This window comes from Mus pahari, chromosome 6 (genome assembly GCF_900095145.1).
Source record: "Mus pahari chromosome 6, PAHARI_EIJ_v1.1, whole genome shotgun sequence".
NCBI lineage: Eukaryota > Metazoa > Chordata > Mammalia > Rodentia > Muridae > Mus > Mus pahari.
In genome coordinates, this window is record NC_034595.1 from 88,227,446 (window position 1) to 88,251,671 (window position 24,226).

General features: G+C 56.4%; 1 protein-coding gene across 2 annotated transcripts; it reads left to right on the forward strand.

Annotated features, from left to right (window-relative positions):
• Window positions 1-806: 806 nt before the first annotated feature.
• On the forward strand, window positions 807-21,619 carry Wnt4 (Wnt family member 4). Of its 2 annotated transcripts, none has more exons than XM_021200513.1 (5): window positions 807-1,068; window positions 12,232-12,467; window positions 18,282-18,413; window positions 18,501-18,643; window positions 19,186-19,728. In XM_021200513.1, the coding sequence occupies exons 1-5, from the start codon at window positions 992-994 to the stop codon at window positions 19,651-19,653; spliced, it is 1,056 nt and encodes a 351-aa protein (XP_021056172.1). In that variant the 5' UTR covers window positions 807-991; the 3' UTR covers window positions 19,654-19,728. The 2 variants fall into 2 exon arrangements, with proteins under 2 accessions (XP_021056172.1, XP_029395289.1); XM_029539429.1 differs by lacking the exon at window positions 807-1,068 and adding an exon at window positions 9,793-9,914 and having other exon boundaries at window positions 19,186-21,619.
• The last annotated feature ends 2,607 nt before the right edge of the window (window positions 21,620-24,226 follow it).

A 24,226-nucleotide genomic window follows, 5' to 3' on the forward strand; every position in this document is an offset into this window, starting at 1 on the left:
ACCCAAGCAGAAAGCAAAGATTGGTTCCTGTGCTAAAAGGAAGCCTCCACAGCCTTCCAGTTCCTAAGCAGAAGGTCTACACAGAAAGGCGAGGGGTTCGCTCAAGACCTCGCTGCCTGGAGCGCGCCAGAACCCAGGGCGAACCAGAAGCGAGGTTTCGGATTCCCGAGTCTCAGGCCACTGTCCCAAGCTGCCCGAAGTAGAGAGGCCCCTGTCCAGCTCCGGGAAGGCTGGAGGGAGGTGAGTGCTAGGGAGGGGCCGGACCGCAGAACGCGGGGGCCTGAGGGCGGGGAGGGGTCCAGCGGGGACAGACGGGCGGCACCGCAGCCTGTGCGCCCTGAGCGCTAGCGACTGGGTGCGCGCGAGTGGCAGCCGCTCTCGCTTCGGTGGCTCCGCCGGGGTCGACCGGGGATCCCGGCTTCCAGGCGCCGGCGGGGGGCCGCGGGGCGCGGCCAGGGCGGCGCTGCAGTGCCCGCAGCGGCGGGCTGGGGGAGCTGTGCCCGCCCGTCCCTAAGGCCCCGGGCGGGGACCCAGCAGCTGGGTCGCCGCGCCTCTAGCTCGGCCCAACTGGGCGGCGTGCGGCCAAGCGTGCCTGCAGCAGCGGGCTGGGGCTCCGAGCGCGTCCGGGCGCCGGGCCGGGAGGCCCCCCAGGAGAAGCCCAGTCCCGCGGGCTCAGGACCGCCCCCGTTGGGGGGGGGTTGTCCCGCGCCGCTGGACCCGCCCAGGTAACCCCATCCTCGGCCCGCCCCCGGCCCGCCCCGCCGGCCGCCCGCCCGCCTCCGCCGCCACCGCCGCATCCCGGCTCTGGGGCGGCGCTGACAGTCGGGTCCGCCGGGCAGCGGGCGCAGCAGCGGGCGGCGCGGCCGGCTGCTCGGAGGCTGAGCCCCGCCGCGCGCCCCGGCCCGGCGCCCCAGCCCGTCCGCGCGGCGCCCACCTGCCGCTCCGACGGGAGCCTTGCGGCCGCTGCCCGGGGCTGGGCGCCCACGGCACCATGAGCCCCCGTTCGTGCCTGCGGTCCCTGCGACTCCTCGTCTTCGCCGTGTTCTCGGCCGCCGCGAGCAACTGGCTGTAAGTCGGGCCGGGGACCGGGCGGGCGGGGCGGGTCCCGAGGCCACAGGCGCGGGGGGCTCCCGGCAGGTGTCTCAGCCGTGGGACCCGAGGATCGCGCTCCCGCCGGTTCCTCCTGCCGGCCACCACCACTGTCCAGGCTTCCCTCTGGAGGTCCCGGGACCCCTGCTGCCCGAGTCCGGCTTCCCTGCTCGGGGCAGCAGGACTGGCAGCGCGTCTGCACCGGGAGGCTGCTCTGGGTGCTCGAGGGCGCGCGGGGGTGCGAGCGCGGGGCGGTGGCCCGGGAGCGGTGCAAGGCGCAAACCGGCGGGCTGACAGGTCTCGGAGGGAAAGCGTCCCGGGCATAATAGCAGGTTAATCGCGAGTCCTCGCGCTGCGCTGCGCTGCGCTGCGCCGCGCCGCGCTGCGGGCTGAGCTGGAGGCGTGCAGAGACCTGTTTCTGCTTGGGGGGCGGGAGCCAAACGTAGAAGTCGAAGACTGGGGCGCCGAGCCTCTGAGAGCCCGCAGGCTGGTTCTGGCTGCTCCTCGCTGTTGCCTGAGACAGGAAGAAACTTCTCGCAACCTTTAATAAAGAAGGCGATGGCCCCCCATCCACCTCCAAGGGTCTTGCCTAAGAAGGAAGGGGGTGGTAACCGCTGGTGACCTGTGTGTCTCTCCCTGACTGGGTCTGCGTTCAGGAGAATCCCTGGGAAGGCGAGCTAAGGAGCTAGTGACTAAGAGAACAAGGAACCAGCCTTTAGACTCCTTCATCCCTCCTCAGTGACACTTTCTATGGCCCAGGCTTAACCCTGGCCCCAACTTCTCCTGCCCAGAGCTCTGCAGCTTCCACTGTGGGCAGCCAGTGGGGAGCCAAGCTCCTGTATTGATCTGAAAAGCATGAGGTGGGAAGGGGGGGATAGCCAACAGTGTAGCTGGGGTTTCCATGGAGACAGTGGGAAAGGAAAAATTCTCTCTGCATCAAGACCAAAGAACAAATATCTCCCATGAAATTGCCCTGAGTGTCCAATGGCTGTTGCTATGAGGTCATTGTGGCCAGCCAGGGCCCTGGAGACTGGAAAGGAGTGTGTTCGTTGGGGTCAGAGCCACCCAGAGCTTGGGAGACTGAGGTGATGTGGAATTCTCCCAGCTGTTCCGAGAGCTCGCGATTCCTCTGAGGCCCAAAGTGGCTTGCCTTGTTTTTCCTGGATTCTTAATTTGATTAACACTTCAGGGGGCAGTGGCAGAGTGGACAGAAACCAGGGAACGGCTACTGCCCCCTCCCCTCCCTCCCTCCACCCCCACTTCTTGCAGGATGCTCCCTCCCCCAGTGAGGCCTGGGTGGCAGACCTGAAGAAGGGAAGCACTTTGCACTTGAAAGAGTCTGGGGGTCTCTGGAGTTGCCTCTTCAATAGATAGGTTTAGAGGTCTGAGCATCAAGGGAAACTAGAAGTGCAGTTGACCTGCCCAGCACCAAGCAGTACAAAAAAAAAAAAAAAAAAAAAAAAAAAAAAAAAAGGCTGAGGAAACAGTGGGAGGTGTGAGCCGCCAGGCCTGCAGCAAACACGGAGACAGCTGCCACCGAAAAGCCCTCCGAAGCTCCTGGCTCTTTAGCTCCCTTTATAGATGGGGAAAGCTAAGGCCCAGGGAAGGGAGCTACTTACCAAACTGAGGACGGGACTTAGATGCTTTCATTTCCAGACAAGCGTCATCTACTTCTTACCTGAGGCTGTCCTGAGGTTGACCCAGTACACCCAGGTAGAATTGCTACCCGCCTCCAGCCATGTCCACCACGCCCCGGTCTCCCAGCTAGGGAGGCAGCCCCAGCTTCAGGTCTTGCAAAGCATGGGGAATTCCAGAGCTCAGTTCTTGAGCCTTGTGCCTGCACTGTTGGGGGGGGGGGTGAGGAGGGGGGGACTGGGCTTGGAGAGGTTGGCAAACCTGTTCTCTGCAACTGGGATGGCTCCTGTTGCCACGCAATCTGCCTCTAGACAACTCAGTTCACTCCTGTTCCACCAGGGCTCTGAGCCAGCTCACAGAGACAGGAGGAAGGGGCTTCCCAGGACCCTACCGAACTAGAGAGGCTCCAAAGGGGAAGAGACCCCAGGCAGCGACACACACAAACCTTGTACTTCTAAACATGTCCATCTGTAGCCCGAAACAGGACCAACCAGCCCCTAGGGAAACAGGTGCTACAGCCTAGACTCCCAGCAGCTTGGGAAGCCACAGCTGGGATGGGTAAGACCGTAAGCCTGCTCCTTGGTCGAGTGGAACTCCTCAACCTGGAGGCTGGGGAACAATGACTTAATGTTCATCACCCACTGCGTTGTCTGAGCCCTCGCTGCATTGGAACCCATTTTATAGATGCGAAGACTGAGGGCCACAGAGGTAACCCAGAGCTACTTAGCCAGTAAATGGCAGGGCTATCTGACCCAAGTCAGCCTCCTGGAGCAACAGCTTTGGGTCGGCAGCTGTCCGTTCCGGCATGCTGGTGGCACCGTGTCTTTTCAAGGGTGAGCCCGGGGCCATTTGAGATGGCTTGCTGCCAAGCCTGCCAACCTGAGCTCCATCCCTGGGACCCGCATGGTAGGAGGAAAGAACCGACTCCTGAAAGTTGTCCTCTGACCCTCACAGGCGTGCATGCTCATGCACACCCAAATAAACAAACAAACAAACAAATAAATAGTAAAGGCCCCGGAGGGCAGTGGTGGCACATGCCTTTAATCCCAGCACTCAGAAGTTCAAGAACAGCCTGGTCTATAGAGCGAGTCCCAGAACAGACAGGGCTACACAGAGAAACATAAAGATAGATAGATGATAGGTAGGTAGGTAGATAGATAGATAGATAGATAGATAGATAGATAGATAGACAGACAGACAGACAGATAGACAGATAGATGTACAGAGGGGGCAAGCCAAGCCACAGGCCCGTCCCCCAAAGGAAAGCTGGTAGCATACGCCGAGGGATAGATCTGGAGGTAGCGTCTTGTCCAAGGCGGGTTGATAGCTGGTTGCAGAATCTGGGCTGTCGATGTCTCAGGACACCAGCCTGGGGAAGAAGCCAGGTGTGCCTCTGCCTGCAAGCTCTGGGCAAGACGGAGCCAGGAGCTAGGAGAGCTTTGCAGCCTGAGGCTGGGCAAGCCCAGAGAAGCTGCAGGCTGTGGAGTGGGCTGGTGTGTGGTACACAGACGAAGGTGGCAGCTCGCGCAGCCCTGCCGCCACCGCCACAGGAGGAATGGGGGAACACATACACCATCCATGGTGTATCCTTGTGCTTGCGCTCAAGGAACCTCTGCCACTTAGCTATCTACATCTGAGTCATGCCCCAGGACCAAGTCTACACTAGGGGGTCAGGGACACATGGGCTCGGGTCACAGTTCTACATGCTGTGTGACCTGGAGTGGGCTACGTCCTTCCTCTGGGGTATTCACTTCAGTAGCTTGTTTTGAACCCCAAATGGAAGACTGAGGAAGAATTGAAGACAGGAAAGCTGAGGGGGGCAGGGACCTTAACAGAACCTCACTGAGTAAAACAATAAACCCCTGCTGGGTTCAAAGGGATCGAGGACAGACAGCCCACCCAGCTGAGGGACCTTGGGCTAGCCTGGACTCACCTCAGATGACTCACAGTGATGTTCTGGAGCAGCAAGCCCATGGGACGAGGCACAAGGCCAGGCACCCTGGTGGAGCTGGGAGCCCCGGCAGCTGCCAGAAGCTGGCTCCACAGCCACTGAGCAGCAGAGCTGTGTCTTTTGTCTATAGGGATGACAGAAAGAATAGGTACTTACTGTCCCAAACAGTGATGTCCAGATCTTACAGTTTTACATAGAGAGAAGTCCAGGCTACCCCCTGCCTGTTCTGCAGTAGACTACCACAGCCTGCAGATCCAATACTTGGCTTGCAGGCATCCTGCTGGCCAGAGGGTTGTTACAGGAAACACACTTTGGTGTCACTAGGGGAATAAAGGGAGGTGTCAAGTACCTTACTGGCTCCAAGTCCCCACAGGTACTTGGCATCCAAGCTCACACATGCCTATTTGCCCAGTGGGGATGTATGACAACCCCCCAGGCTATGGGCAGAGTGAGGCGTGACTCTCCAGTCCAGGCATGGGTAGGGCCAGCTCCATAGGTAAAGAAGTGGCCTGTTCCCCGCCCCTCCCATTGCTTCATTGCCCCCCTCCCTCTTTAAATAGTAAAAGCTCATGTCCTTGGAGCCTCTCCCATGACACTGGGCAGTGAGTCATAGCCATTAAGGTGCACTAAGCACTTTACAGTTTATGCTGGGACCCCTCGCCACCTTGGTATTGTGGACGTGTTTCGATAGGTCTCTCCTCAACACCCAAAAGCATTTATTTAACAAGATATGAGGCCTTTATCCACAAGAAACCAAGAGCACACATTTCACCCCTTTCCAGCTGATGTCGCCCCAAGTGCCCCAGGCACACCCAGTGAATGGATGCTCCAGGCATTTTATGCATACTATCTTAACTTCTTCCCTCCCCTCCCAGAGCGGAGCTCTGGAGGAAAGCAGGGCCCGAACCAACTCCAAGTCTCAAGGTCTTACCTGTGACTATGACCACCTTCTACTACATAGGACGTGGTTATACGGTTTCTAATGCTTTCGAGGCGGGGGGGGGGGGGAGAGGGGGTGGAGAAGCAAGGCTGTGGTACACACCTCTGAGTGTCCCTCTAGCTTCTAGTGCATGGTGCATTCCTGCCCCAGTTATGGGTCACCCAGAGATCAGTGAAAGGGGGGGGGGGCTCGGTCACTGAGGGTCAGAGGCCTGGAGTGGGAAGGTCGCCTCCGCTTTCCTAAAGCTCCCGTGATACTGAAAGCTTTGTGGCAGGACAGCTCTGCAAGCCGGGTCCTCCCCCACTAGCTCCAGTAGAGCTTCCCGGACAGCCTGAATCTTTCCCACCCCTCCTCATGGGGGTGCGGGGCGGTGGTGGGGGAGGCAGGACCAGGCTCTGCCTGAGGGGTTTGCTCAGGCGGCAGCCGGGACCCAGCTGTCTGCTATGGTTTGACTTTTCTTCCCTCCACCCTTGGATTAGCCATTGAGCAACTCAGCAAGTAACTGACGAGACAGTGCTCCCCAAACCTGTTGAAACTCGCCCAACCAGGGCCCTGTGGGTGCGCGCGCGCGCTCGCGCGCTCGCTCGCTCGCTCGCTGGGGAAGCTGAGCCTCTGCACCAAGCCTCTGGCTCTCCTGCCTTCCTGGGGGAGAAATGGCTCAAGCTGAACCAACCAGGCAAAGATTGATGGCGAGGGGGTGGGCGGGGGGTGCTTGCTGCTGGCAAAGGTGATAGCACCCGCCTTTAGCCCCTCCAGTCACCCCTCTGCTCCGAGCTAGAGGTGTTCCTGGTTTGCTCTGCACGCAGCTGGGAGGCGGAGCTGAGCCACGACCTACAGTTGCTTCCCAGATTTCCACAAGAGTTGCCAGGTTTTATCTCCGAGTCCCAAGCTGCATCTTCAGTGATTCAGCCAGCCCGAGGGGAAGCTCACTCCCTGCTGTGACCCCGCCAGTCCCCTTTCTCCTTGCAGCCCCTCTCTGCCTCCCCCATTTTTCTGGCAAACTGGAAACCAAACTATGTTTTAGAGGTTCCCCCCTCCAAGTTCAGAACCCCTACAGCTCCTGGAAGGAGGGACTTGGTCTTCACAGAGAGCAGGGGAGTGGGGTTGGAAAGGAGGAACTATCCTGCCCTTGTCCTAGGGAGGCAACCTTGGAGGGGGGCCTGCTCTCTGCAGGGGATTGTTGATACCACAGAGAGGAGCCTCTGACCTGCGGGGACTCTATTCCCGGCAGCAGCCTACAATCCCAGAATGTGAATCCCAGGAGTTTCTCTCCCAAAACTAGAGATAGCAGAACACTCCCTCCTGAGTCATGGTGCCTCCCTGCCCTGGCACCCCCAGCTTTAAGGATGAGTCACTCGCTGTTGGGGAAGGTCTCAGGGACCCTGAGCTACCATACAAGGGAGTAGTGGGCTTGTGCCTTAACAACATGTCTGGCACCTACTGACATCAACGTTGTCCGTGCAGGACTCAGAGCCACGTAGCAGATACATAGCAAAGCTGGAATTCCAGCCCAAGTCTCTTGTCTTCTTCTCAAACCTTGCCCCGTGGCTGATGAACGGAAAGGTGGGGCACGGGATCTAGAGAGGAGACCTGGGAGGGTCTCTGCTGCCAAATTAGAGGCCAGGTGAGGTCAGGAGGCACCTTAAAGTTGACACCCACTTACTCCAGTAAGGCACCTGACTCAGGGAGAGAAGACAAAATTTTACATCTTGGCACAGTGTGGGGCCATCCGAGTTCCAGTCCTTGTCTTCTTGGCCCTGAGGCAGCTACTTGCTCCTCTTTGGAGGATGGAGAATGGAAAGCGAGGGAAGAAACCCAGCCACTTAATTAGAAGGAGGGACCTCAAGAGTTCAAGGCTAGCCTCAGCTACATAGTGAGTTCAAGGCCAGCCTGGGCTATATGGCACTGTCTTCAAAGGGGAGGAGGGATAGAGAACATAGTGGTAGAATGCTTGTCTAACATGTATGGGGACATAGCTTCAGTCCCCTAGAGTGTGAGACAGACAGACCGACCAACAGACAGATAGACAGACAGACAGATATTCACAAAAGAAGGAAGGGTTGAATACTGAGTCTTTAGGAGGAGTCAGGGATCCAAGGAAACAGAGAAAGTGAGCCCCAGAAGAGACCAGCATCTCTCTTCAGCTGACTAAAAAAACATGGGGCCTAGGATGGTTGGCCTTGGCATTCAGAGTCCTGTCAGGCTGGGAAGGAGGCACAACAGAGGCATCCCCCAGCACCCCCAGAACACAGAGTGTCTCCAGTGCCTGTCCCTTCCCCACTGGCTGCTCTCCATTGGTGGTACCTCCTTCTGGCGACTCCAAAGGCTCCAGAGGACACCAACACAGACAACACTGCACACCAGAGCCATGGGGACATTGGTTACCCTAACCTCCTTCACTCACAATAGTCATCCAATACCCCTGCTGCAGAAACAAGCCTGGAGGACCCCATCCAGGGGAGAACCCAGCCACCTCGCTCAGGTCTGATGACATTGAGGGGTCCTGCCCTCCAAGCCCCAGGGCCATCTTTGGAGCCTAAGCAGCCTGCCGCCAGGCCCGGAAGCCAGAATGCCCCGTTCTCAAGTCCTTGCCCCCAGTGACTGGCTTGGAGCCGTTATGCCTTCTTCCTAGAGAGGAGAGAGAGATAAGGGGAGAGGACGCCCTGCTCTGTGGTGACTTGGCTATGTGACGATGCAGGTGACAGGTGTGGGAGGGACTGTACTTCAGGTCATCTCCTTCCCCACACAGTCTCCACGTCCCCTTGGCACACTTGAGCTTAAACTGGATGCATGTCCCCAGCTCCTGGTCTCCTTGAGGAGCCGGTCTCTCCTCACCGCCCTTCACCCGGACCTGGAAGGGTCAAACACGTGAGCTAGAAGGACTAGGGAGCTACTTCTCCGACGCACCTGGAAGAGTCTATCTGAAATCTACAGTTTAAGTCATACCAAAGTGACCCATCGCTCCCAGAACAAGGCCAGGACCTGACTCTGTGAGGACAGAGAGGGTCCAAAGACAGGGACAGAGTCCCACAAAGTTCATCTGGGGGTGGGGGGGACAACAGAAGGTGCAGAGCAAAGAGGGGAAAGGGGGCCATGGAAGAGAGTCTACCTCCTTCAGTAAGAACAGTTCTCCCCATTTTACAGAGAAGCACACTGAGGCCAAGTCTCCAAGATGTTCATTAATTTGCTTTGAGCGACACAGAGATAGGAGACTAACCCAAGTCGTTTGCCCCCCAGACCATACTGCCTGCCCAGAGGAGGGACAAAGGTCTCCAGGACAGGCCACTGTGGTGGTCAATACAGCAACCACTCAAACTGGTTAAAGGAATAGTGGACAGTTTGAATGGTTGGCTGTGTAGCAAGGGCCCTGGGGAGTCGCACATCCTGCCCTAGATGGAGTCTGTGGCCCCTGGCTTCTGTCTCGCTGGTCCACTAGCTGAAGGCTGCTCTGGCTTCCGCAGTTTCCTTTGGGTACCCCCTTCTGCCAACTTGGCCTCCTTCCTCTCTGGTACGGAGGGCACAATGACTCCTGAGGAGTCTCTAAATGTGGCCTGGGCAGGCAGGGAGGCCAGAGGGAGGGGGCAGAGAGGCCTGGGCTGGTGTCCCAGCCCCCACCTGGACGCAGTAGGGCCAGGATCAGCGCCACTGACCCGCTTGGCTCCCCACCACGGCCTCTCTCACCCAGCCCCTCTCCTCTGGAGTCCAGGGAACACCGGGGCGGAGCCACAGAGGTGTGGATTAGCCTCTCCAATTTTGTATATTTTGCTTGAAAAGGCAAGCAAACCTGGAGAAGCTTGGGACAAGCCCAGCTAATTTTAGTTTCTAATGAAAACAGCAGGTGGCTGAGAGGATCTGATCTCCCTGGCAGGGCCAGGGCCCTCCGGCCTCCTAGCAGGCTCAAGGCACAGAGGGGAGGGGCCTCCTGGGAGGAGCCTCGAGGCACGGAGGGGAGGGGCCTCCTGGGAGGAGCCTGCAGGACCCACGGGCCCCATTCTAGAAACTGGGCACGAGCTGGCCAGTGGCTGCAGCAGGAGCAGTCTGGGCTGGTGGGGTAACCTGATCAATGACCTGGCTATGGCCAGAGTCCCGGGTGGCCAGGGCAGCAGGTGACAAATTGCCAAACCTGCACTCGGCAATAGCAGGAAGGAGCTTAAACAGGAGCAGCGTGGCAGGCCTTGAAAGCAAGGATGGTCAGCCTCAGACAGCCGGCCCAGGGGCAGCCGACACCCATCAGGCCCTGGCTCTGACTCTCCTAGAAACGGCTGTGCAGTGGATATTTGAGCCCGACCCAGCTCCCTGGTCAGTGAATGGCACACGTGTCTCTGGGGGAAAGGTTGAGCCACCTTAGAACAGTGGGAGGGACCACAAAGGCCAGCCACCCCCATCTTCCCCTCTCATCTCTGCTCTTCTGCCATAGGGGTGGGAGAACATCAGGACTTCTGGACCATCAGCCCCTAGTTGAGCTGCAAATATTCCTGAATACCTTCTGTGTGTCAAGCCCTGTGTGGGGCCTGAAGGGACACAACCTGACAGAGTCCAGTGAGGGGGCAAGTCCCCAGCCAGAGAGAGATAGGGGAGAGTTGAGAGCCAAGAACTATTTGCTGCTAGATAGCTATGGGACTTACAAGTCGTTTCGCCTGGGGGGGGGGGGAGGATTGGTTTGCTGTCCGTCTGTGAAATGAGGTCGGGCACTCGCCAGGCTCCAAGACAAGCAAGTGGCCTGAGAACAGGCTACGGCCACTGAGGGCTGGGCTGCCAACCCTCTCCAGCCTATGCCAGCTCTGGCACCCGCCAGGCAAACCCCTAGGGTCCCAGAGAGCAGGAGCAGAGATGGCCAGGCCTCCCATACTTGGGAGGGGCAGCTGCTGTGTCCAGTAAAGGCAGGCCTGAGAGGTAGGCGCGGGTGCTGTGACAAGCAGTTTCTCATCATCTTCCTGGATGCCGTCCTGTTGACTCACGGCTGTGGCAGGCAGGCAGTGTCTCTGCCACCGACGTTCCGGCCGGTCTCCCTATTACATTCAGAGCCTGAGGGAGGAATGTTCCTCGAGTCCATGTCTCTCTTTGGGTGGCATGGGACCAACAGGCCCTCCCTCTCCTGCCAGTAGGAGAATTTGAACTCTGATAGAGGGAAAGGCTGCAAAGGCTCACCAGCTAACTCACTGTGCCTAGAGCCAGCTCCAAGTAGAAGGGGACTTGCCACGTGTCACAATGAACTGATGGTTTGGCCAGACCTTCCCACCTGCTTCTTCTGTCTGGAGACTTCAGCTCCTGAACGCCCCCTTCAACAGAGGCTGACAGGGGCCCAATCCTGCCATACCTGACCTGCTTAACAGGGGAGGAGGAAGAGGTCTAAACACGGTTAGGCAAGATATATGCCCCTGCGTTTCAGAGGTTATTGGGGTTCCTACCCTCTTCTGTGAGCCCTTGCCTGAGTGGAGACAGGAAAATATCCAATGGTAGGTTCAACTTCTTGACCCTTCAAGGAAGGACACAGTGGTCACTGAACAGTAACCTGGCCCACCGCCAGTAGCTGAGCTCTTGGCGCCCCCTGCAGGCCAAGAGTGACTTTGTGGCTGTGGTTCTGCTGGAGACCCCCCTACCCCCTTCAAGTGGCAAGGCAAGCAAGGAGCACTCAGGCAGGGCTGAAGCCGGGGTCGCCATTTCCAGATGGTCCCTTCTCCTGACCGTCAACATACCTTTCCCCATTCTAAGAGACTCAGGTTCCTACACAGATTGGCCAGGGTACCCCTAGTCTGGGAATGCATACCCCAGGACCTAGGGACATGGCTCAGTCTGCAAAGTGCACGTTGCAAAGTATGAGAACCTGAATTTGATTCCCGAAACCCTTGCAAAAAGCCAGACCTGACCGAGAGGCAGTGGGAGCTGGAAGGGGTCCTGGAAAGCCAGGAACAGATGCCATGGTAGGTTGATCCGTCTGGCTCTGGGACTACCCATCTCCTTTGGCCCACTGGTGCTGCCGGGGACAGCTCCTAAGATGTACCCAGCCAAGCTAGGTGCATGACCACACCGTGCCAGGTTCAGTCATCACAACAGCCCTTGGGAATAAAAGCCATGGTTCTAGTATAACTAAGGAAAGCTAGGCTCAACTTTACAGCCAGGGGAGAGGACTCTTCTCTGGATGCCAAGACCACTGTGTGGATAGGGATGTCCTAGCCTGTGCCTTCCAGAACTTGGAAGAAAACATCACGGACACCTTTTCAAGACTATTCTCTAGGCTAGCGGCCTCTCGGCTGCATCTCAAGATATGTCCAAAGCGCGGGGCATACTGACCATGTCTGAGGTGAAACCCAGACACCTGTGCTCTCAATAACCACAGATGATCTCCAGGGGCAGAGAGGCCCAGCCTGCCCCTCACCCAGCAGGCTTTGTTAGAGTGAACCCAGTTCCCAGCTGCTTTGCCCAAACTGTCCATCTCTAAGTCACACAGAATCGAGCCAAGGGTTATAGAGTCCAACAAAGCAACCATTCTGCCTTTTACCAGCTATGGGTCTTATACACAAGACCAGGAGATGAGGCAGCATCCTGAACCCTGGGTGTGGGAGGAGAAAAGCAGGCATCAGGGCAGCTGTGTATCACATCCAACCGCTGCCCCCAGGTACCTGGCCAAGCTGTCGTCGGTGGGCAGCATCTCCGAAGAGGAGACGTGCGAGAAGCTCAAAGGCCTGATCCAGAGGCAGGTGCAGATGTGCAAACGGAACCTCGAGGTGATGGACTCAGTGCGCCGCGGTGCCCAGCTGGCCATCGAGGAGTGCCAATACCAGTTCCGGAATCGGCGCTGGAACTGTTCCACACTGGACTCCCTGCCTGTCTTTGGGAAGGTGGTGACACAAGGTGAGGAGGGTTGGTCTAGGGACATGGGCTATCTGTGTGCAACCCTGGGTGTCTGGGGTCTGGGTGTAACCCTGGGTGTCTAGGGTCTGGGTGCGTTTGCGGCCCTGGGTGTCTGGGAAAATGATATTTCTAGGGCCAGGCACAACGAAGATGGTTCAGGAGCACAGGCAGCACAATTAAGCGCATCAGGTTGGGGGCAGGAGGGGGACAGACTCCGTCTGTGATCACAAAGCACTCTTGAATGCAGCTGGTCCAGGAATATAAGCTGGAGTGGTCTTGATTTTCCAGAGGGAGAAACTGGGACTCAGAGAAGAGACCGTCCCAGGTCTCTCAAAGGATGAGCAGAGTCAGGCTTCAACCTGGGGTACTATGCTCACCTTTGCATCTAGCCTTGGGTCCTGGAAGCCATTTTGTGCATGTGGCAGGTCTACAGAACACCTCGTGTGGCCAGCTCCTGTCCTCTGGGACTCACAGTCTATTTGGGACCAGACAGTCCACCACAGCACAACGGAAGCAGCCCCCACACCTGCAGCACTGACCGTGGGCCAGGCACTATTTTAAGGACTGTAAGAAGCACAACACTAACTCATCATCCCTTGGCATCAGGCTTCTACGTAACAAGTGAGGAATTGGAGGTCCAGAGCAGTTATGTCATTTGCCTACGGTCACAGGACTAGAGAGTGGCAGGGTCTGAATGTGCGCCAGGCAGGGATGACACTGTCACTCCCAATAAATACAGGAGCAACAGAACAGAAAGTTGGAGGTCTCACCTTGCCAATACTGGGTACTATAGCAAGGCTTTTAAAGTCCCGGCTGAGACCGGTAACATGAGAGCCAAATGCAGGTGAGCCGGGGCAAGCAGAGGTTCTATGGAACTAGAAGGTTCCTGCCATCCAGGGAATGCTGAAAGCCAGCTGCTTCTCTACCTCCCGAGCAAGAAGCTGACACGACTGAGACACCAAGTTGACGGGGCTCTTTGACTCACTCAAGCTGCAGGAAGGGCTTGCCTGGGCCAGCCTTTGTCTTGGCACCTGTGGGTCTGGACATCCCTGGCTGCTAGGCTTGTGGCAGACCATTTGGATGCTCTTGGAAACCAACTGTCATTGAAATTTGGAAGCCATTCTCCTGGGAGAGGCCAGCAGGCATGAGCACACTTGGCATGGCTGAACTGTACTGTTCTGAGAAAGAGATAGACACCCAACGAGCAGCCCGGTGGTGAAGTCTCTGCTGGTGCCCAGGGCCCAGAGCTGTCTGTACTGGTGAGGCCCACTCAGAGCCATCTTTCCTAGAGATATTGTTCTCGGGAAGTTCCTCTCACACAGTGGGTGTTCCACATATCCTCTGGAGTAGGGAACCTCCACCTTCCCAATGCTGCAACCCTTTAATAGAGTCGTGTTGTAGTGACCCCCAACCAGAAAATTATTTTGTTATTACTTCCTATAATTGCAATTTTGCCACTGTTATGAATTGTAATGGGAATATTTGATATGCAGGACATCTGATATGGGACCCCTGTAAAGGGTCATTCAATCCCAAAGGGGCTGTGACCCACAGGTTGAGAACCACTACTCCCAAGGGCCTGGCAGATAGATCATCAAGGTTTCCCCTGCTGGACTGTCACACCCCTGTCCCTTTGCACATGCTATGTCTTCCCCAACACCCAACCCAGTCTCCACCAGCTAAGCAGCCCCCACCCAGATCTTCCTTCCTTCTGCTCCAGCCCTTCCCTTCCCTCTGGGATCTATGGTGTCCTTTCTTTAAAGATATTCTCTTACTGTGTAACAAAGGCAGGCTGGTCTTGAGCTTGTTATTGTAGCCCAGGTTAGCCATAAACTTGACAATCTTTCTGCCTCCCAAATGCTGGGGTGACTTACAGGTCTTTATATTCCTTACAGGGGGTATATTATTTTCTTTTTCTCATATAAATCCATATTTTAAAAAAGTTGCAGGGTGTGATTCCTAGATACTCATTTTTAGGGTCACTGGACATTTTAATATAGCTGATTTGCAACTATGTATCCAGATATACGCTCCTTCTTTATTCCTCCACACTAAAGTGTGGCAGCTCCACGCCCATCCCCCACTTTTCCACCACTGCATCCCCAGGCAACAGTGACAGTGATAGCTCAAGTACCTGTCTCCTGGGGGTACCTCCAAACCCGGCATGGAGGATAACCAGTGGGTGTCAGCCGGGGGTGGATAGCAGATCAGGACAGGGACTTGAAAGGACAAAGGAAAGGAGGCATGACTGATGAGGACCAGCTAGAAGCCAGGACAGATCTGGGGAATCCCTTGCTTTTCTCCCCTGTGGGCAGAAGCCAAAGAAGGAACCAGCCCTGTCCTCCCCGGGGGGACATAAGACCAAGTGGGATCTCTTCTAGACTAATGTTTGAGTGGCCTGGTCAAGCATCCTGTCCCTTTAGAGCTAAGTCAAGGCCTTAGGAACCTTAAGACCAGGTCAGTCACAATAGGCAGGCAGCAGCCATATGCACGCGCACGTTTCCACCATTTCATATTTAGTTTTAAAGTTCCTCGTAGAACATTCTTACCTGGTCAGTCTCCACTGGGCCGGGGGGAAGGCTCAAGCACAAGCTCGGCTCTGGAGGGCCAAGAGTTGAAGGACAGCAGAGATAGGCAAACGGAACAGGAGACTTCATTCCTCTGGGTCCTTACCTGTCCCACCCATAACTCTCAGGGCTGTTACCAGCATTCAGTGACTTGTGCAATAAGTCCTTTCTATACACCCTGACCTGACCTGAGAGTAAGCCAGATTCACAGAGGGCTGGCTAGCATCTTCTCAGCACTGACTACCAATCTGGCAGGCCTCTTGCCTCCAGATCTCAGGAGGCAGACTCAGACACACGAGTTACCTGGTTGGGGCGATGACTTCAGGCATACAAGGGGACAGGAAAGATTCCCCCTTTTGGGTGCTGACTATAGTCAGTGAAGAAAGGAGCATTGTGTGTTGGCCTATCCTGTGCTATCTAAGCCCAGATCACCTTTACAGCAGTTCTGAGTTTATGTCATTCCCAACTTACAACTGAGACGTCTGAGGGAGCCAAGGGCGGTGATGACCCAGATCCTGTCCCTGCCAGCGGTGAGAAGTTGGGCAAGGACTGTGCTCTCTCTATAACTCAGTGTCCTTCCTAGAAAGTGGGGACAAACCCAGGGCCCACCTGCTGAGGTCCTGGAGAGCTCACAGGGCAACGATGGAGCCGTGCCCATTCCCCGGCCTCCATTGGGACACCCACCTGGTGCCCAAAGGCCACCACAGCCAGGGCCTCCTCGCCAACCCAGCTCAACTGCGGCCAGTTCTCTCCCAGCTCCAACTCCTTTCCGCTGGATTGGCTTCCCTCCCACCATCTGGAGAGATGTCCCCATGACGTGCTCCCGAGCCTTGAGTCAGACAGGCTCCCCTCCCGTCCCCATTTTGCCATTTGCTGTTGAAGAGCCCAGGCAAGCCTTGTGTTCTCAGGAGAGCAACTCGAGACTGTGTGAGTCTGGAAGAGATCAGCCCTGTGCACGGTGGTCCTCAGGGCCTATGGGGTCACTTCCTTGAACTCCCAACTCTGGGCATCTCTTAGCCCCTTGGCAAACCTACGGGACACATAGGACTCAGACCTGTGCAGCCAAGCCGTGGGGTACTCTGGGAAGAAAACCAGCAGAAGGGAGTTACAAGTATGGGAAAGGAGGCTGGAGGGGTGGAAGGGGAAGAAAGCCGCAGGGTGGACACTTGAGAGTTCTGCCTCCCTCCTGCGGGGTGAAGTATCTATCACCTCCCCAGGACACCCCGCCGTGACACTCCCAGTCCCACCATAATGTCCTTCTGCCATTAAACAGCCTCTGGGGATATCAGGTCCCATTGGGCCCTCTTCCAGAGACCAAGGCTCCGGCTTGGGGTCCCAGGGAAGCCACACTACTGAAGCTGAGTGGCTAGAATCCAGAGTCAGTGAGAAAAGACTTGAGTTCGAATTCTGGCAGTCCCAAGTCTTAGCTGGGTAACACTGGGGGTGGGGGGCTGCCTCACCGCTCAGCGATTCACTTCTATTCCTCTCATGAAAAGCTTATACCTCAGCTAATGTGCTAAGTGCTCAGACAACACCTGCACATAGTAGGCTCTCTGTGAGCTGCAGCTATGGTTAATAACGTCTTAGAGAGCCTCTTGCTTCATCCAGTCACTCAGAAAATGATTATGATGACCTCAAACAAATGAGACAGTGCTCTTCCGAGCAACCCCACAGCAGGACTGATGCCCCTTAAGAGTCACTGGCACCGGGGACAGAGGTGAACAAGAGCCAGGGTTGGGCAGAGACTGCCCGGGCAGTTAAAGAAGCAAAAGGGATCCTAGGGCAGAGGGCTAAGGCCACCCACCAGTCCCATCAGCCCCATCTCCTGGGACTGCCCTTCCCCCTTGGTCTTTGGGGCAATGATTTGTGCTGGTTCAGGCCTGGAAATACCAGAAATACCAGAAACTGAAGTTGTCTCTTTGGGCGGCCACAGCATAAAACCAACCAGCATGAGCCTGCTATTAACCTCAATTAGCTTGGAGAAGATTCCATCCCAGGCTCCCTTGCTCCAGCCAAGCCCCTCAGTGCAGGCCCAAAATGGCCAAGCAGAGAGTGGGCAGTGGAAAGGAGCTTGGGTGGCACTCCCTGCCTGAGAACTGCACCGAGAACAGGGTGTCCTGCGTGCTGGGGGCTGAGCTGCCTCTGAGCGCCCAGGCTGGGCTGCCTCTGTCCACAGAGCAGCACAGTGGAGGTGACTGTTCTCATCTGACCGTGGTGACTGCTCCGTAGGGCAGCTGGGAGCACAGGCCTGGGTGTTGCAGAGTTAATTGCCAACCACGGGGCCAAAGCCTGCCCCCACCACTCTTGTGGACACAGACCCTGCATCTAAAGACAGAGAAGGCCAGCCACAGCACACAGAGGCCCTCACAGGGTGCTGGATAGGGAGCAAGGCCCACTGTCTGGTAACACACCCAGCCAGTGGATGCTCTGCTCACACACTGCCCCAGCTCACCCCCAAGAAAGAGACTCCACAACAGCTAACCCCCAGGCACAGTTCCTAGGAGGATAAAAACATCTATTCAGTCAGGGGAGGAGGGCTGTCACCAAAATAGAATTGCTGAGCAGCGATGGGCAGGAGAGGCAACCACTACAGCGAGGCGGGCAGACCTGTGCTACAGACCCCTGTCTATCACCTGATTGCGGGGGACGGGAGTGGGCTTATGGGCAATACCCTTCCTAACCCCGAGTCAGCAGGAGGCCTTGGTGCTATGGTTTGTTCATCAAGTCTCAAGGAAGCAGGAGACATTGTGAACTGCAGAGCCAGCCTGAGGAAGGGTCACAAGGGGGGAGCTTAGAGCCCAGGGAATTGTTCCACAAAGGGGCAGAGCTGGGGTGGCAGTGTGACAGCTCCCCTTCACGGCAGCTGATGCAGCCATCTCAACTCCCCAGATTGTCACAGAACGACACAGGGATCCCTTGCCTTCTGAAGGAGGCAGTGGGTTCAGGAGCGATCAGACCCTGAAGCCAGGCTGTCTGCTGGCTCAGCCACGTGCTGCGGGACATGCTGCCAAGCCTCTGTAAAACGGGGGTGACCATAGTTCCTGCCTCACCAGGCTGTTGGGAGGACTCCCTGGTCCTCACGTGTGAAGGAGGTTCTCTGCTGGTGAGATCAGAACCAAGACCTAGGCTTGGCCCTCCTTGGTGCCCAGCATTCAGCAGGCCTCATACGCCTCTCCTGCTCTGCAAGGGGAATACAGACGTGGTGGGTGCCCAGGACCTAGCCCTTTCCTCCCTCTGCCTCCCACAGGGACCCGGGAGGCGGCCTTCGTATATGCCATCTCTTCGGCAGGCGTGGCCTTTGCAGTGACAAGGGCGTGCAGCAGCGGTGAGCTGGAGAAGTGCGGCTGTGACCGGACAGTGCACGGGGTCAGCCCACAGGGTAAGTGCATCTGTCCAAAGGGGAAGGCAGGGACCTAGCCCCAGGCCCAAAATCACCCCAGAACTCTTTCTGCCCTCCACACCCCAGGCTTCCAGTGGTCAGGATGCTCGGACAACATCGCCTATGGCGTAGCCTTCTCACAGTCTTTTGTGGACGTCCGGGAGAGGAGCAAGGGGGCCTCCTCCAGCCGGGCACTCATGAACCTTCACAACAACGAGGCTGGCAGGAAGGTAGAGTGGTAGCAACCCCATCGGCACTGGGGCAGGGCTGCATGGGCAGAGTCCCTGAAATGGCCCCACAGTTACTGTGAAAGTTCGTCTTCTCATCGGGTACCTCTGAAGGCCAGGGGTTGGTAGTGGGAGACCGGGGGGGGGGGGGAGCAGATCCAGTTCTGTCCACCCAGACATCATGTGCTTACCTGTGACCTCATCTGCCTTCTTGATGTCTACACCCAGGGTCCCTGTGGAGATTCAGCACAGCACTGTGTTCCTCGGGTCACCTGTCACTCACTCAAATGCTTCCTACAACACTGCCCTTCACTGTGTCCGCCAGCAACTCCAAGTGCCCCAAGTACAGGACAGTACCTCATTGCCTTGTCCCCAACACTGTTTGCCAGCTCAGCAGAGCAACCAGTAGATATTTATACAAAGCAGGCACTACAGTGAACCCCTTAATTCTGCATCAGTCCTCCTGGCCACCTGTCGATCCTCAGGGGACCCTCCCCCACCTCCACTCTCTCTGACCACCCCTCTCCCTCCTCCTTCCCGGACAGGCTATCTTGACACACATGCGGGTGGAGTGCAAGTGCCATGGGGTGTCGGGCTCCTGCGAGGTAAAGACGTGCTGGCGTGCTGTACCGCCCTTCCGCCAGGTTGGCCACGCGCTAAAGGAGAAGTTTGACGGTGCCACGGAGGTGGAGCCACGTCGCGTAGGCTCCTCCCGGGCGCTGGTGCCGCGGAATGCACAGTTCAAGCCACATACAGATGAGGACCTGGTATACCTGGAGCCCAGTCCGGACTTCTGTGAGCAGGACATCCGCAGTGGCGTGCTAGGCACGAGGGGCCGCACGTGCAACAAGACATCTAAGGCCATTGATGGCTGCGAGCTACTGTGCTGCGGCCGCGGCTTCCACACAGCACAGGTGGAGCTGGCTGAGCGCTGCGGCTGCAGGTTCCATTGGTGCTGCTTTGTCAAGTGCCGGCAGTGCCAGCGGCTCGTGGAGATGCACACGTGCCGGTGACTGTGCCTGTCTGTGCCCAGGACCACCTGCGTGGCCCAGAGAAGGCCAATAACTTAAACAGTCTCCCACCACCTACCCCAAAAGATACTGGTTGTATTTTTTGTTTTGGTTTGGTTTTTGGGTCCTCAAGTTATTTATTGCCAAAAAACAAAAAACAAAAAGGCAACCCCAAGGGCACCAACCAGGGCCTCCCCGAGCCTGAGCCTTTGTGTGTGGCTGCCTCTGACCAAAGGGACTTTGTTTATGCCTCTGGCTGTCCACATTGACCACTGTTGACTACTCAGCTCTTGTCAGTGTCCAGTTTTCTACACGTAGACTGAAAAAGTAGGTAATAAGGAGTGGCTGTAGACCCCACTGTCCAGGGAAACAGATGGCCCAGCGGCACGGATGGCAGGTTCCTTCTTGGCGGAATTTCTATCACCTGCAGTAAAGGAGCTGACACCTCTCCACCCCACACATACTAGGGGACCACCAGTAACAATGGTTCTGAGGGTCCCTAGAAAGGGAACGGACAGATATCAGGTTAAAGGCTAAGGGCTCGGCCCTCACATGAGCAGCTGGATTCCAGGCAAGCACGGGTGAGTTAAGACAAGGACACCCGCGTGAGGCCAGCCCACCTCAGTCTCCTCCGTGGGAGGGGAAACCGCCCCTACTCCCAGACCCTCCTAGGCAAGGGTTAAGCTGTCATCCTGGATTAGGTCCTAGTCACACACCCTGCCCCCTGTTGTGAGTCACCAACACAGTTCTGTCCTCTGTGAAGCTGAGAAATGGAAATGTCGCAGACAGGAAAGGGCTGGACAAAGAGATCCCACCCTGTGATATCTCTCTCCCTCACTTAACAAAACCTACTGAGCAAACACTATGCCCCACCAGACCCTGTTCTGGGGTATCTCCCTTGATGATCACATCTGTCCTGGGAACAAACATGGATGCCCACGCCCTCTCTGCAGCAAGTAGTGATGCCTGTCATCCCCATAAGACCTTGGCAGAGGCAGAGCCGGGCTCCTCCCTGGGCCTGAGCAGTGGGCGAGGGGCTCTGGCTATAACAAAAGGCACAGGGAGACAGGGAACCAGAGACCACAGGCTGGGTTGGAGCCCACAGGGCTGCAAAGGGCTAGGAGGCTGAGTGGAAGGGGACAGTTAGAGGGCTGCCTAATTAGGTCTCAGAATCCAAGGCACCTCCATCCCCAGGACCCTGGGTCCCCAAGGCCTCAAGTACAGTAAGGACAAAAAGTTCCCCAAGGGACAGCTTCCATACCTGGTGCCTGGCCCAGTACACCAGCCAGACTGTCAAGAACCTACCAAATGCTCTGTGAACAGGACACACAGAGTAACCAACTGCTCGGAGGAACTTTCCAGCCTGATGTCCACGTGGCCCCCCAGGTCCAGGACTCCAGGTTTGATGCTTCAGCTCTGAGATTCCCCTTGGTGACTGCAATCCCAAGCTCTTTGCTATTGGGTGGTGCGAACGCCACCATCCAGGATTCTGAATACGGGCGCTGGCCTGCACAAACGCTCCCCTGGGCCTGTGGTTTGTGCCTTTCTGGCGTTGGCTCCCTGACGAAGAGGGTCAACACCCTTGGCCCCCATCCAAGCTCTCTGCTCATTGTCCATCTGAAGAGGCAGCCAAAACCAAGTGAAATGCTGGTACCACATTCAAATGCAAGGATGATCTTGGGCAGGCCATCTCTGATGTGGATGAAAGCTGAGCTGACCAAGGGTCCCCACAGCTGCCCAGCTGGACCCCCTGATCCTCTGGTAGACTTAGTTCAGCGCCAGGGAAGATGTGACACCCCCCGCAACACACACACACAGAGCCAGGCCCAGACTACAGAAGCATGGGGCCACCCCTTCAGAGAATGCTGAGCCAAGTTCCACATCCAGTGGGGTCGAGACTGCTTGTCATTTTGTGGACACTGTACCAAGAAGGAGGGTACCTAGCTCCCTATGCTGATCCTCCCGGAGTCCTGCAGGCTGTGACTAGGTGAATCACACCACAGGCTAGAACTACTGCCAAAAGAATTCACAGCCATGGGGGGGGTTGGCGGCGGGGGTGGGGAATGAAGCTTTACTGGACTCGTCCAGCTCCAAACTGTCTCAAATATATAGAGCTGGCAAAGGCCTGACGTAGCTCAGCATAGTTGGGTCACACAGGACCCAGGAAGATGTCCAAAAGGTACATTTCCTACCTGAACCACTCTCTACTGTTGTCACAAGGCAAAAGTGATATTCCTTCCTCCAAGGCCAGGGCTGGATAAAGCCAGCTCCGGATGCTGCTGCTCTACCCTGCTGCCCCACCCCATCCTCCAGTTTTTATATGAGGCTCCTTGGCATTGTGACATGCCCAAGGCATAGTCTGAGATGCACGATAAAATGGTTATTTCTCTATCTGGCAATTTGTACCTGTGACTTTTTTTTTTTTTTTTAAGAGAATAGGGAGAAGAGAGATGCTTCGAGAAAGACATGGGTAAAGCAGGTACTATTTGCTAAGTAAGTATTTATAGAGTAAATTCTGAGCATGGGGTCATCCCACCCCGCCCTTCTGCTTCTAAAGAACTGGACTTCGGCTTATCAGGACCTACCCACCGTTGTCTGAAACCATTAACAGCAACTAGGTCTACACCTCACCACACCAGGAACAGCTATCTGAACTTTGCCCTGACTTAATTGATCGCTCATTTCAAGAGTTTGTGTGGGGGAATAGAGACCTGATAAAACAGGTGTTGATGCGGGACACAGGGGACAATGGAACAGAATCGAATTCCCATCTTGAGATAAAGGAACCAGACCTGTGGCCAGAAGGGAATTAGAGAAACGAAACAGGTCAAATGGAGGGATGGGGGTGTTTACAGGACAATGATATGACACTGACCTCTAATCATGTGCATGCGCATACAGACACACACACACACACACACACACACACAGAGAGAGACAGACCCTGGGAACCCCCATCCTCACTGGTAAAGTCCTTACTCATGCTCACCAGTCTGTCCTTATTGGAAATGATGAGACAAACACACAGCAGCCTGGGGGGCCAACAGGCTGTGTCTGGCTTCCCAAACACCTGCTGACACTAGGAGTGTGCTTTCTGAGTGGCAGGGGCAATGTGCATTTGACCAGCAGGCAGGATGAGGTCAGGGGAGGACCTGGGATGGTGGAGCATTGGGGAGCTGTTTCCTAAACTCGGAGGAGATCGCAGTCACAACCACCGGGCTTGTGAGAACCGCCACGCTACCAGGTCCCTTAGATGGCCTGCTGTCCTCTGTGGAATTCATTTCCTCTTCTGCAATACAGCGCTTCCCACCACAGACTTCATTCAGGGCTATATAACAGGATGTGTTTCTTGGAGCTATACTGAAAAAGATATCGGAATATAAAGCTAAAGGAACACCAGCTGCCCAGAGTTGAGATCACTGGGACCAGACACTCAGGCAGCAGCTAGGAAGCTGAGGCCAGTGAGCAGCCTAGAAACTGCTATGAGCCATGCCACTCCACGGTGGTCAAGAAGCAGGGGACAGGAGCGTGATTGGAGGTGCAGGCAGGAATCTCAAAGCTGCAGTGGGCGCTGTGCGCAGGTCCTGAAGAGTAGATGGCACTCAGCTCCCAGGCTGGGTCATGTCCTGGGAACTCAGGTTCAACGGGTCTCTGGGTAGAGTGTAAAACTGCCCGAGAGTGAACAAGCCCTCCCCCACGGGCTATATGGCGATACCAAAGGTAGCTCTGGTCAACTCTGCCAATAGAGGCCAAGAACGCAGAGGGTACTAATACTAAGATGGGGTAGAAACTGAGTGAGGAGAGGGTGGGAGGTGGGGAGGACACACAGGAGGGACAGAGAGGCGTGGGAAGGTGCTGAGGCCCTATGGGTGGCAGCTGCTGTAAGGAGCTCAGCAGATTCTTAGTTCGGAGCATAAAGTGATTCCGAGCAGGGTGAGTATCTAAGAATGCAGGAGAGAATCATGAGGGGTGTGGCCTGGCCTTCTCCAGGGGATGATCTCATAGGCACCCCCATTTCTTCTTGAGTCGATACTGATGACCCCCTACCCTTTTCTCAAGGGTCCAGGCCAAGCGGGCGTTGACAGGGGAGGAGAGAAGGGACTCTTTAGGGCCAGGACCCCAAGGCTGGCATGGTGCCTGCTTACAGAGAAGGGGACTAAAGGCCCAGCCCTTGTCAGCATCCCGGGCCGGCACTTCGGAGGCAATTAGCAGCCCAGCTGAGCTAATCCCCCCCGCCTGGCAGGGCCAACACAAACAGGCCCAGGCCGGGTGCACACTCGCCTCCCTGTTTGCTGAGGGGCCCGGTGGTCCGCCAAGAACAACATCTGTAACCCAGGGCCTTCTCTAGGTTAAAAGCAGGACCCAGCCTCACTGAAGGGTTGACAGTGCCCAACAGAGCATGCTCTGGCCAGATGCCCGAGCTGCCCCAGAAAGACTGCCACTGTTCCCATGCTTTGGGCCAGCAGGGAAGAGGAAGCTGGACACATGGAGAGGTTCGTTCTGAGTCAGCACACGCCTCCGCCCATGCCACCTGTGAGGGATAAGGCCTCTGCCGTCTCGACCAACCTAACAACCG

Bases quoted from the DNA above. Each gene is read 5' to 3' on its own strand.
- Wnt4 (XM_021200513.1), top strand. From the start codon at position 992: ATGAGCCCCCGTTCGTGCCTGCGGTCCCTGCGACTCCTCGTCTTCGCC. The intron at 12,468-18,281 runs GTGAGGAGGGTT...TGCCTCCCACAG, and splicing joins TGGGAAGGTGGTGACACAAG to GGACCCGGGAGGCGGCCTTC. The intron at 18,644-19,185 runs GTAGAGTGGTAG...CTTCCCGGACAG, and splicing joins ACAACGAGGCTGGCAGGAAG to GCTATCTTGACACACATGCG.